Raw genomic sequence first — 12986 nt, forward strand, 5'->3', positions numbered from 1 at the left:
AGATCATCTGTCCGAGTGAGATAAAAGAGCCTGAGATTTCAACTGCGTGTAAAAGAATTGAAGATGAGCGCAAAGTGTTAACTATCTCGCAAGACATTATCCACTCAGCTTCAAACGCTAGAGTGAAACTTCCCAAGCAAATAGGTCTGGCCATGGCTGTACACCACCTCACGGGCTCAAAGGTGTTGATTACCCTGCTAAATCGCCTGGGACATTGCTCGTCCTACAGTGAAGTACAAGAAGTTGATACCAGTCTGGCAATGGAAGTGACTGCCATGGCAGAGCAATTTGGAACAGTCGTGCCATCTAATATTTCGCCAGGTCCGTTTATTCAGTTTGCGGCTGATAACAATGACTTAAAGGAGGAAGCATTGGATGGGAAAAACACCACACACGCAACAACCATGGTTGTTTATCAGCGAAAGCAATTTGGCCCAGAACTCCCACCCACGGCACGAGCTGATCACACAATGCGCAGAAGATCCCTAGAGGCCGCTAATACCCTGTACGACATCCGCGAATGCTGCATGCACGGCAGAAGCCATCTACTTACTGAATACAAAGGGACCATTCAAACGGAGTGGTTTTCCAGTATAAGTAACGAGTTGTCCAACGCAACTGATAGGGATAATATTTGGGCCCTACTTCGCATTGATCCCTCTCGCGTACTTGATACAACAGTTGTAGTGGGAGCGAAGCGCCAGCTTGTTCCGAGCTGGAGTGGATTTAACGCATTGTTATTTCCTGATATCCCACGTGTTACCAACATTGGCTATTGTCCGTTACTCGATGCCTCATCTACTGAATTCAGCAAAGTGTATACCGTTATGAAGCATGCACAGCAGATTAGCTTGAGTGTTGGACAGTTGGAGTCAGTGATTACGTTCGACGTAGCTATCTATGTTAAGGCGAAACAGATACAGCTTAAGTTTCCCGACGAGTTTTCCGACACCATTCTTCGTCTTGGTGGTTTCCACATTGCGCTGAACTTTCTTTCCATCATTGGAAAGAAGTATCAAGGTTCTGGTCTGGATGATCTGTTAATAGAATCTGGAGTGTATGCCGCCGGGACCACATCTGCACTGTTGGCTGGTCGATCTTACAACCGCGGAGTAAGGGCTCACAAACTGTGTTTTGAAGCTTTCTTTCGACAAATGTGGAAAGCTTTCTTGACATGGTGTAGCAGAAGAGAGCAAGCAGAAGGGAGACTTGTACATGTGGAGGATTCGGCGAGGACTATGCTCGCAGAATGCAGACAGCAAATAGATTCAAAGAACAGTGCTAGAGCCATTGAGAAGTTTGGAATCCTTCAAGAATAACTTAAGGACGTCATGAAGTGGTTCAATGAGTTCAAGGAAGAACAATGCGCTTCGTCGAAGCTTTTCACGTATTAGGAGGAGTATAACGCTATGGTTAATCTATTGTTACAATTCCTCCAAGCAGAAAGAACGGGAGACAGGAAGCTCCACCTCTCAGCTGTAGCAGCTATGACACCATATTTCTTTGCCATGGACCGGCAGAACTACGCGCGATGGCTCCCAGTTTACCTTGCCGACATGCATCAGATCGAGAGCAAGCATCCTAGAGTGTATGTTGAATTTATGAGAGGAAATCACGTTGTCTGTCGATCCAGCCATCCCTTCTCTCAGGTTTCTACAGATATGGCTCTAGAACAATCAATAAATGCAGATTCGAAGGCGAAAGGAGGCATCGTCGGGATTTCAATGAGGCCCGCTGCTCTACGACGTTGGTTCTTGACGAGTCACGAGCGGGCAGCTATCACATCGTCACTGAAGAACATGTATGCAGTGGTAACAGAAGATCGTTTAGGTGCATCTCACAAAGAGTCTTCTAAAAACAGGGTTCTGAGGGATGAAGGGGATGTTCAGAAGTTGATAAACTGCTTTACGTCTAATGTAATGACCGACCCTTTCTCTGATGAAGCAGGAAGAGAACTGTTCAATTTTGCTACCGGAGTACTTCTACCAACCAACGTCGTAAATAATTTACTAAGCAGCACCGAGAAAGGCCGAGAGCAGATGGATGCGTTTGTTAAACAGCGTCTTGAGACAAGTGAAGTTAACTTCTGGGATCCAGTTCCAAACCTAAAGGTTAAGTCTTTTAGCACCATGGCCAAGAAAACAAACGTGAAAGCAAATGACAAGGTCATCACAGTCAGCGCTGACCGAGATCTCTTTGGAAGACTACTGATTGCCGCAAATACCCGAGAGATCAATCTGAAGGAAGTGTTAAGTTACGAGCTGTCAGCAGTACCATTTGCACTTGCTCATTAAGATGGCTGCATCCGCAAGACCACCAAAAGCGTATTGGCTAAAATGCTTGAAAATCAAGTTGAAGTCCTACCTCACCTTTCCCCCGCCTCAGCACTTGAAACAGTCCACATACTAGATGGGATGGCAATAGTGCAGATGCTGGGGCTAGCACCTTTGGCGAGCTGGCCTCCAAGTACTACACAGCCATCACAGCACCCTTAGCACAGAGTTCTTGTAAAGAGGTCCACATAGTGTTCGATCAATACTGGGAAACATCTATCAAGGGTGGAGAGCGCTCACGAAGAGGAAGCTCAAGTTCACTGGAGGTGTACAGACACGGCCCTTCCACGCCAATCCCCAAACAGTGGGCCAAGTACATTACAAACCCACAAAACAAGATCAACTTATGTGACTTCCTTACAAATACCATGTGCAGCCGCAGAAAAGAGCAGCTGGCAGATGGGAAGAAAATCGTCATTGGAGGTGGCTATAAAGACGGCGAGATTGCAGTTTCCATCTCGAACGGAGCGTTAGAATTCACTGAGCCACTTGCTTGTTCCCATGAAGAGGCAGATACAAGATTGCTCTTGCATGCCAAGCATGCTTCAAGCTCCAGTTCACGGGTTATCATTCAGTCACCTGACACTGACGTGCTGGTTCTGTGCGCAACACACTTCTAAAGCATTGGCTGTGAGGAGCTTTGGTTCAAGACGGGTGTCCGAGATCACCTCCGTTATGTGCCGGTACATAGACTGAGTGGGAAGCTTGGCCAAAAATTGTGCAGGTGCCTCCCAGCATTCCATGCACTGACGGGGTGTGACACGACAAGTGCATTAGCCGGAGTATCAAAGAAGAAGGCGTGGGAAAGATTAAGCCGCAACGAAGTGCACCAGGTTAAACTTGAATTGGTTGGAAAGTCGGCTGCTCTTGATGACGTATCCAGAGCAACGTGCGAAGCGTTCATCTGCGACTTATACCCTGCAGTGAAGAAGCAAACCAGCAGTGCAGACGAACTGAGATATGTCATGTTTTGTCAGAAGCGACACAAGAGTGAACTCTTACCTCCTACTTCAGACAGTGTGCTCCAGCATGCAAGAAGAGTCAGCTACCAAGCCTTCATCTGGAGAAATGCTTTGGTAGCAAGACCACACCTACCCTCCCCAGAAGGAAATGGCTGGGAAAAGATCAACGGTATCTTGCAGCCTTGCTATATGACGAAAGCAGCAGCACCAAGCAGCCTCCTTGAACTTACCACCTGCCAATGTAAGAAGTCGGGGTGTCAAAGCAACTGTTCTTGTGTCCACCTCGGACTGTCTTGTACTGAAGCTTGTTTTTGCATGGCAAACATGGACCTGTGCAAAAATCCACATGGTGCATTCCTGGATGCAAGCGATGAATCTGAAGACGATTCTGACACTGAGACTGATTAAATGATTACAGAATGACTCTTACCAGTTTTCTTATATTCCAATGTACAATTGACCGGGATGCCTGTGGTGTCTCGCGGAACCCAAAATCTAAGCAGGAAGCGTAGTAAGGAGAAATGAAGTTTTTTCTTGCCCAAAAGATACATTAAGTTGCAGGTGAATTTGAATTTAATGACCTTAACACTCTGTAAAGTGTGCCGTACCAAGAAAAAAGTAAAGAGAACTGTCTACCAGTAATACAACGCCTGTTTTATTTGTCTTGTGTCATGTGGTAGGTCACGTGACCTAAGTTATCACCACAGCGGTATTTCTTGTATCCTCAGATAACGTTAACACAAACTTTAGAGTCATGCCGGGACACTTTTAGTAAAAAAATCGTCAGAAAATGCCCATCAGCTTGTTAACCTCGCTTTCATGTGAGATTTACAGTGACGTCAGAAAACACCCCCTTAACTCAAAACCTATACCACAAATCGACCCTACGAACTACCTGGCGTTATTCAGGAGGTGTTGTTCTATCAAAATCCGTTATCAGACCTTTTCTGTGGTGATGGGAGAGCGAAACCCCTTTTTTCCGGTCTCAGCTCCTGGACTATAAACTGCTGCTAATATTTTTAAAACTGCAAACACACTTTTAAGTTTAAGGAACATGCTTCGATGTTTCAAACATCATTTTGCATTTACCTGTTCATCCACGCTTTTGGAAAAGTGTTACATACCACGTGCTTAGATTTAAACGCATACCTGGATGACCTCGGTACATTGTTAACAAAATACGTTCGAGCAAGTTTCTTCCTTTTTCTGCTGTTATAAAATAGACGTCTCAGCCTTTTCTATGTAATTCTGCTCGGTTCTCGGGCACGTCTATGTCAATGCACACGCAAATCACAACTTAAGTAAACACACGTTTGCTTATCGAGACCTGTATTTCTCCTTTGGAATCAAGTCTTTATTATCATTAAGAATCAAATAACTGTACAGCCTTGCAGACTACATCACAGTTATTTTCTAAAGAGCTGATTACAGTCTCCATTGATGATGACATCAAATCTTGTAAAACTAGAGCAGAACTATATACACAAGATGGCAGTGAACACGATCGCTGATATGGCTAGTTAAACAAAGGATATAAGCTAGACCACTACAAGAAACAAGCTGTTTAGCAATAAAAAAACACAAAAAACCCAAAAGACAAAAAAACGTATCTCCGTAGTCAATGGTACACTGAGCGGGAGGCTATTTGTTCGCGGTGAAAATGGTACAAGCGTGAGGCCATTTGTTCGCTGTGCCAATGTTTTTACTTGGTCTTCAGAAAATTCCAATATGGCGTCCATTTGTTTGTGGAGTTATTTTCTTTGTCGCTGTCATCTTCAAAGTAGTTCTCAATAAGGTACCCGCTGCTCATTAAAGAATTAGTATTTTGACTTGTATCACTTTCAATAGTTGCGTCCATTTCAGTTACATTCGAGTATATTCTTGTTTCATTCAGTTCGCGGAACGACCCCTTTCGAAGCTGACGCTTGACATGGGTCTACCGCTAAAAGCCTATGCCTTTCTTTGTATGTGTTTTGAGCGCCCCAAGAAGAAAGCGATAAAGCCAACGCAACGTCGATCTTCAGTAATCCCAAACAACGCATCACAGTGCTCTTCACCATCTTGGATTACGTGGTTTGCTTTAAATAACCATTGTAAACAGCGCCACGTCGCTTCTATTGTGCATTACCCAATCAAAACACCATCACGTGCTTTCTATTGTGCATTGCCCAATCACACACCGCCACGTTTTTCTATTGTGCATTTTGCTGCACAGGAAAAAAAAAACTGAAATTTAACGTATTTTATAACTCGTGCCCCTACAGGCCCGAGTAATAAGCCCTTCTAGCCTCGCTAGGACGAGCAAATTTCAAAAGAATGTTTGTTTCAAAATGAGGGTAGTAGGTCTAATTAACATAAATACAAAAGAATGTAAATGTGGCCGCCATTTATGAAAGTGGTCTATATGTGGGTTCAGTTTGTTCGTTCCCTTCTCTGGACCGATAGGTTTTCTCCGCGTATTCCGGTTCCCCCTCCGGTTCCCCCTCTTCAAAAACCAACATTTGACTTGATTTACGTTAATTGTTAATTTCAGTTTTCATTGTCCCCAATTAATGATCCAGCGCTAGAACGACTAGACACTAAAATAAAGTTCCTTTCCTTTGCTCTCCAGCAGTGCTGGAGACTACCAATATGTTGTGTTTACAAACAGACCTTGGTGTCAAGGCTTCGGCTCATAAGCATGTATGTTATGCCTTCATTGCGTGTCGGAAAAAAACATTTGGTGTCAAATTGAATGATTTGACGAATACAAATGAGTTCCTTGTCTATAAATCACCTTTAATCCCTTAAGAAGGACAAGACCAGAGTATACATTATATAAAAGTTAAAGGGAGGAGTGGTTATGTTCACAAGTACAACTATCATTCAAGAACAAAAAATTGCTAATCTTTATTTCCAAGAAGCAACTGAGTTAGAGAATTATGTACGACATTATGATGCAGTTTACTTTACCTCAGCTACTTCTCTGTATGACAAATTATAGTTAATGGAAATGGCGAGACTGCAAGGACATCAGGGCAAACTGCAAATGTTACCGCTGAGGCATTCGTTGTCTGAACTTAAATCTGCATCGATCCGCGTTAAAGTTATGGGTGGCCATTTGCTCCAAAACAGGGGCACCAACGTCAATTTTCATTAAGAAACTGTTCGGAAGACGATTTGAGATCTAGAATTTTTGGAATATTTGTTGTAAAATTTCTTGCTTGCCTGCCTGTCCTAGAATTTTCGAACATCTACGAAAAGGTATAATTGCCCATTTTTAAGGTATTTTTACCCTAAAAAGTTCACCTAGAAAATTCGAGAGCCTTTCTTTTTGCCTGAAGTTTCGAAAAGGTAAGTATTGATACCTATAATTTTCGAATCACTAGACTTCAGCTAGAAAATCCGAACAGATGAAAAATTTGGGTGAATAAAAATATGCCTATATCTACCATTTAAAAACGAAAATACGTTTAACAATGCTATGTTTAAGTGGTTTTGAACTATATTCTCGTTGGGTGCCCCTGCCAAAATTCAAAAATGTATATTTGTATTGATTGAACTTCATCACAACGACTATATTAATTCAACTTCAACACGGGCTTTGTTTATTCAACAACTATATTCATTAAACTTTAAAACGGGCTATTTTTGAGCAAGAAGAATATTTATTTAACTTCAACGCTTAAAGTTATGTTTTATGGAACGAATATATTTATTCAACTTCAACAAAAATATTTTCAATCAACTAAACATATTTATTCAACTCTTTGATAGATAAATTAATTCTTATTCAACAAAGCGCCACCTGGAATAGTGCCATTTTGTGGGGCGGAACAACGTATTATATTATTATATTGTCAGTTTTTGGACAAGGAGGCGTGTGCAAGGTATAAGGGGTGTTTCTAAAACGAAGACCCAAAACGAAGACTTAAGACCTAAGACCCTATGATCTAAAACGAAGACCCTATGATCTAAAACGAAGACCCTGTGATCTAAAACGAAGACCCACTGATCTCAGTAAAACGAAGACCTACTGATCTAAAACGAAGACCCTAAGATCTAAAACGACGCTCCCACAATTCCAGAAGACACAATGTCGTCTGACCAGCCATAAGCTGCTTGGTATCGCTTGGCATCGCTTGGCATCGTTCTGACATTTTTGAGGTGGGTCTTCGTTTTAGATCACTGAGGGCCTTCGTTTTAGATCAGTGGGTCTTCGTTTTAGATCACAGGGTCTTCATGTATCCCTAATTATTGCTGTATTTCAGTAACTTTTTGTGTATTCGGACAAATATTAAAACAAACGCTTATACCCGTGTATGCCCATAATACACCCCATGTATGTCCCTGCAGTATATGTATACAGTCTATACCCATATTTGCGCATGTAAGCCGTTGTATGCCCATATATTGCCAGTTGTAATTTGATGAAATTACCGTGTGCAAGGAAAGTTTTCTATTCCATTCCACAAGAGAATACGTGGGCATTTGTCTAAAAATACACCATAATAAGGGATACACGAAATACCTTCGAAACTTCAAGATGGTGATCAATTCGTGAACTGCATGGAACTGTAAGAATCGGAGGGCTGGAAAGCTCAAAATAAATAAAGATATGTACGTCTAAATGCCTGACCATGTTGGCAAAGTAGGTGTACTCCAATTAGGTACTCCATAGGGTACTCCATGGAGTAAGGCTCCGCGTTTTGTCCTCCCCCTCAGTGTCGTATGTCTCAGTGAGTTCAGTTCTAAGCAAGATCAAGTATGTATTTATTGTTTGCATATCGACTACGACCTCAGCCTTTATAAGCGTCTCAATCGTGACAATCGTCTTGCGAATAATTCGGATCCTTAAAAGACTAAAATGCTACTCAATATTCAAGGCATAATTGCCGGCAAATTGTCTCTATACTTGGATCTTTTCGCAATGCAAAGTTTACACGGCCTTCTGAATAATACAGAATTCAACTCCTTTCGTTCGCTTATAATGTTGTACGTGTAGTCTGTACTTTAATTCTCACTGGTAAAAATGTGAAAGCTGTTATAGCTATGTTTCCACCAAATTCATGTTTTCCTGTGAACTAGTTGCATCAACGGGCGACTCGGAAAGGACGAATGAAGGATAGTCAACAATCGTTCCGTCATGCCACGGTGGTAGTACCATAGTGGTTCATCGTAGTCATGAAATGGTAGTTCATTCCACTGTGGTTTAATCCATGGTGTTTCATGTCACGGTGGCTCATGCCATCGTGGTCCCAGCTATGGTTTTCGAGCTATCCAGGCTGTGAGCCCCGTGGCTGTTTGGAACGACTTATACGAATTTCACGGAGCCTGCTTTCTTAGCTCAGCTATCTGAAGACGATTTAGTTGTTTCAGGGTTCCATGCAACTCTTATCCTACGAGCCGGATGTGTTTATTTTCCGATTGGATTCGGTTTTCATGGAAAAAATCGAGCTGGATCTGTGTCGATTGGCCCAAGATGGCAGTGTCAGCTTACCTTTCCGTTTTTACTGGGTTGCCGTATGGCAATCCCAGTCAGAAAATGGGTAGATTATTATTTTTTTTAATTTTCCGTGTTGGTAAATGTCTTGCCTGTCACTCCCCTGGTAAGTGGTGTCTTTGTGCACAGAACCCTCTGCGCGTATTTTCTTAGGATCGAGAGGGTAGTGGAAATGTGTAGATTTCTCTGGTGGGCACAGGAGAATCATTAACTTAGCCTGCAATGGCGTCGAAAGTCATGTAACGCGAATGGCGTTTTAGTGGATCTTTGAATAAAATATACCCTTATGAAGCTCAATAATGGAAAGTCAGTTGGATAAACCAGGCAGGCGGTGAAAAAACAAATACCTGGAATCGTAAAAGCGACGAGTAATGGACTTCGACAACAATCTATCGCCCGTCGAGCAGAAATCAAAGTGAGCTGTATTTACCTGAAGTACATGGTAATTTGACACGATTGAGTTTCTTGTCTTCACGCACGCAATAGGTCTATGAAATAGGTTTTCGTCTCTAAGAGCAAATATGTTGTTTGTTTCAATAAATTTTTCGCTGGAAAAGGATTCTGTGGTATTTTTTGCCTTTGTGAATTATAATATCATGTTGTGTATTGAATTTTCGAGCTGAAGGTTGAAATGTTGTATTGGAGAAGTTTTTTAGTATTGCTCTGTAAGCAGGAAGGGTCCACAGGCCTGTTGGAAGCGTGCTTGAGTTTCAACAAAATGAGCCCCAAAATCAGTGAAAAATTGTGACGCAAATGAATAATAAAGTATCTGCTATTTCCAAAATGATGGAATTACCTGGTGATAAATAACGTCGTACGCGTCTTGGAGAGTAAATTTTGACTTTGCATAAACGAGAGTTGGGCGATTGTGATCTTTGTTTTGACTTCGCTCATTTCATTGTCAAACTTTATAACACTTGACAGAAAAAGAACTAACAAAAACCCGGTATCTTGCTATCATTTGACGCAGATACTTCACTGTTTGGCGAGTAAACATGCCGCGGTAACTTAATCACGGCGCCCGCTGAATTCCGGCATGTCACTTTCGATTTTGCGATTTATTTGAACGTAGCAAAAATCTCCCAAAATGTTTGTCGCTGATCGTAACTTTTTATATTCTATATTCATGGTTCAAAATGAATGTTGTTTTCATGTGGTAAATATTTTATTCTCGATCGACCGTCCCGGAAACTTCCTTCTGCTCTTTCTAAAAACTGTGTATCGATAGTTATTTGCTTTTGCATCAATATTTGTTTTGCATAAAGCAAGCTAACAAAATCTGTACTTTGCTGAGCCATGTTCGCAATTCTTATAGATTTCTTGACATGAACCTCGGTCCATATGTATCGTGTATTTCCACATATAAACCTCTACATCGTCACTTATAGAGAGCCTGCATTACCTATGGTTTGTCTGCATTTCAATGAAATAATTCTTTGCAATAAGACGTTATGATCGATTTTTATCAAATGTGTTTTCCAAAGGTTTATTTTGGTACACCAGCATGACCACCTTGACGTCATGTGAAATAAACTGAAAGCAGTCCCTTCGGAGTCATCGAGCAGCGCGCTTTTCAAGTAACGTTACTCACTGTCAGAAAAATAAATAAATAAAAATTAAACAGTTGAGTTTTCATCTGCATTCGGTCAAAGGCATTTTCAAAATCTATCCACTAGCTGGCTTGTTTTCAGCCAAGTAGGATGCTTTGTTTTCAAACTAGAGCGGTTTGAATTTCAGTCTTTTTTGAGTGCGTGATACATAAAGATGGATTTTGAAAATCGTATAAAGCACACGAAAATATTGTTTTACCATGAGTTTTCGAGTTCTAAAGAACGACTATGTCAAGAGAAGAGTCAGCGCTGTTTTCAAGTTTAACACAGAAAAGAATTTTGAGCGAGCGCTTGCTCCCCGGCATACATTTCTTCAAAACTTTGGTAAGTTTGGAGTCCCATATTTCCATTAGTTTGCAATGGATTTCTTTATGAAACTGTGCATTTTTATTAAATTCCGTGTGATAAATCAATTCATGGAGGTGATATCTTGTTTACATGAAAAATAAGAAAACGTCTTGATATTGCCTGACATCGATGCTATTTTATAAGGTGTTCGTGCAGCGTGACAGAAAAAAAATGTCACGAAATAACTACGTTATTGGGAAATGTTGTTGCTTTTGAAACACCAGCAGTCGCATACAGAGTAATCAATAAAATGTCGGTTAACTGCTAGCTTTTCATTAAACAGTTTTAGCCAGTTGTCAGTTAACTACAAATCCCATCTGAACCCACTTGGATGGGATAAAATGATCTGAAATGAAATGGCTGCACATTTACATTGTAATTTTTCTCACCTTCAACACTCACGTCAACCGCAAGCTTTTCTTGGTAACGCTTCGTTCCCGAAAAGACCCTGGATGAACTGGACGAAGCACAGGAGTCGCGTTCTTCATAACAAATCTGGTCCGGAACCGCTGCCCCGTCCTCGTATGTCAACTTCAAAATTTTCTGGGATGGTTTAAGTCCCGGATCCACTCCACCTATTCTATCCTTACCCTCGGGATTCCCTTCCAATAAGTCGTACTTGACTCCAAGAAATCCCAGTCCCTTGGGATTCTCACTCCTTTGACAATGAGATATAGGGTCGTCTATTTTACGATTAGAAAATCCATATAATAGCCACGGACAAAGAGCGAGGAACAGTAAGCTCAGCGATAACAACCTTCCACTGACTAGGGTCATCGTAGACTGATCTGAAAGAGACCGCGTTACATACAGAACTATAATTTCTTAACACGACATGAAGTATTTAAACCTTGAGGTTTTTGGGTTTTGGCTTTTGACTGCGCACTGAAAGTAAAAATTGAGTAATGGTCCTCGTGAGAACGATACTTTCATTTCTTCTGCAGCAACTCTCCGGCTTTCCTCACATACGAATTTTGAGGTCATATACAATAGCGAAGAAAAGCTTCAAAATTTCCATGTTCTTCTCATAAAACTTGCTCTACATCTAAAACCAGAATAGCTGTCTCGAAGAGGAATTCCTAATCGATGGGTAGAAAAATGTGCCTGCTTAAAGAATAGTGACAATTTTTCGTGTCTTAGCCAATCAGATGAACGGATTCAACAATAGCGCTTTCACACCTTTTTACATTCCTTTGCCGTTGGTGCTATTCATCTGTATCCTTACTTAAATAGACACAACAGCGCCAATAAACCTCCCAAGTGAATATAGATTATAAAAAGGAAGGGGTCAAAAAATGTGTGGGGATAGCATAAGCTCACCCCCACCCCCTCAAACAAGAAATTTGGTGTTCTTCAAGAGACGCTGCTTACAGCATTAAGGAACATTTGACAAGGAGCCTTGACCTCCTAAATACGCTGCCAAACCCAACTGTAATTAACGACGGAACCAGTTGCCTATTTACAAAATGCAACTTAGAGCGCCTTTCAAATGACCTTGAAAAACTATTTTTGCAAGTGTTCCTAATTTGTTTTACGGACCAATGTTTGGCAAGATTGAGACAAAGCTTCTTCTTCTTCCGCATTCTCCAAGACAATAAAAATTCACTTGCGTTTTTCTATTCTTTTAGCCCATTGAATGTTTCCTGTGCGTTTTCGTTCTGCTTTAGCGTTTTGTTATTCGATGTCATACGTAATTCCTTCTAAAACTCGGTCAACGGTCTGTGAAGGTAGCTGTTTGTCACCGAAAGATGTGTTGTTGTTTAAAAATTGTCTTTTCTTTTGTGTGCAAGTATATTTACATATATAAAACAAACCACTCAACTAATTCCTTCATGTAGTAGTAGAAAGATCCTGTTAGTGTAAAAAGATCGATCTTGAAGTATCTTTGAAGGCATTCATTACCAAGCGCAGGAATCGATTGTGTTCCAAGCCTTACCTGAAAGTCAGTACCACGAATTAGATGCTTCTTGAAAGGATGGCTTGGCTAAATGATATATTGCTTTGGTTCAAATTCCCCTTGTAGCAAAGATGGTATAAACACGTGATGAATCAGGTATGAATGGCTCAATAAATGATGAACCTGTTACAGGGGTGTGTGGAACACCTGAATGGTTCATTGACGTTGCAGACAAGCAAACAAATGGCTGACCTTTCCTTTGTTTTAGGTGAATGTTTTCAAGAAAAGGGAGCACACGTACGATACTATCAAGGAATGCATATCTGAATGAATAATAAACTTTCGTCACACATC

General features: G+C 41.2%; 1 protein-coding gene across 1 annotated transcript in view; it reads right to left on the minus strand.

The window, feature by feature from the left end:
* The window catches only part of LOC138057425 (uncharacterized), a 61968-nt gene extending 49191 nt beyond the window's left edge, over positions 1-12777 (minus strand). Inside the window, exons 1-2 of the mRNA XM_068903450.1 lie at positions 12672-12777; positions 11125-11523 (exon numbers count right to left, since the gene is read on the minus strand). Coding sequence (XP_068759551.1) covers positions 11125-11512 — 388 coding nt within the window. The 5' untranslated portion in view covers positions 11513-11523; positions 12672-12777. The remainder of the gene's footprint in view (positions 1-11124; positions 11524-12671) is intronic.
* Positions 12778-12986: the final 209 nt, after the last annotated feature.

Source organism: Montipora capricornis, chromosome 7, assembly GCF_036669925.1.
Source record: "Montipora capricornis isolate CH-2021 chromosome 7, ASM3666992v2, whole genome shotgun sequence".
NCBI lineage: Eukaryota > Metazoa > Cnidaria > Anthozoa > Scleractinia > Acroporidae > Montipora > Montipora capricornis.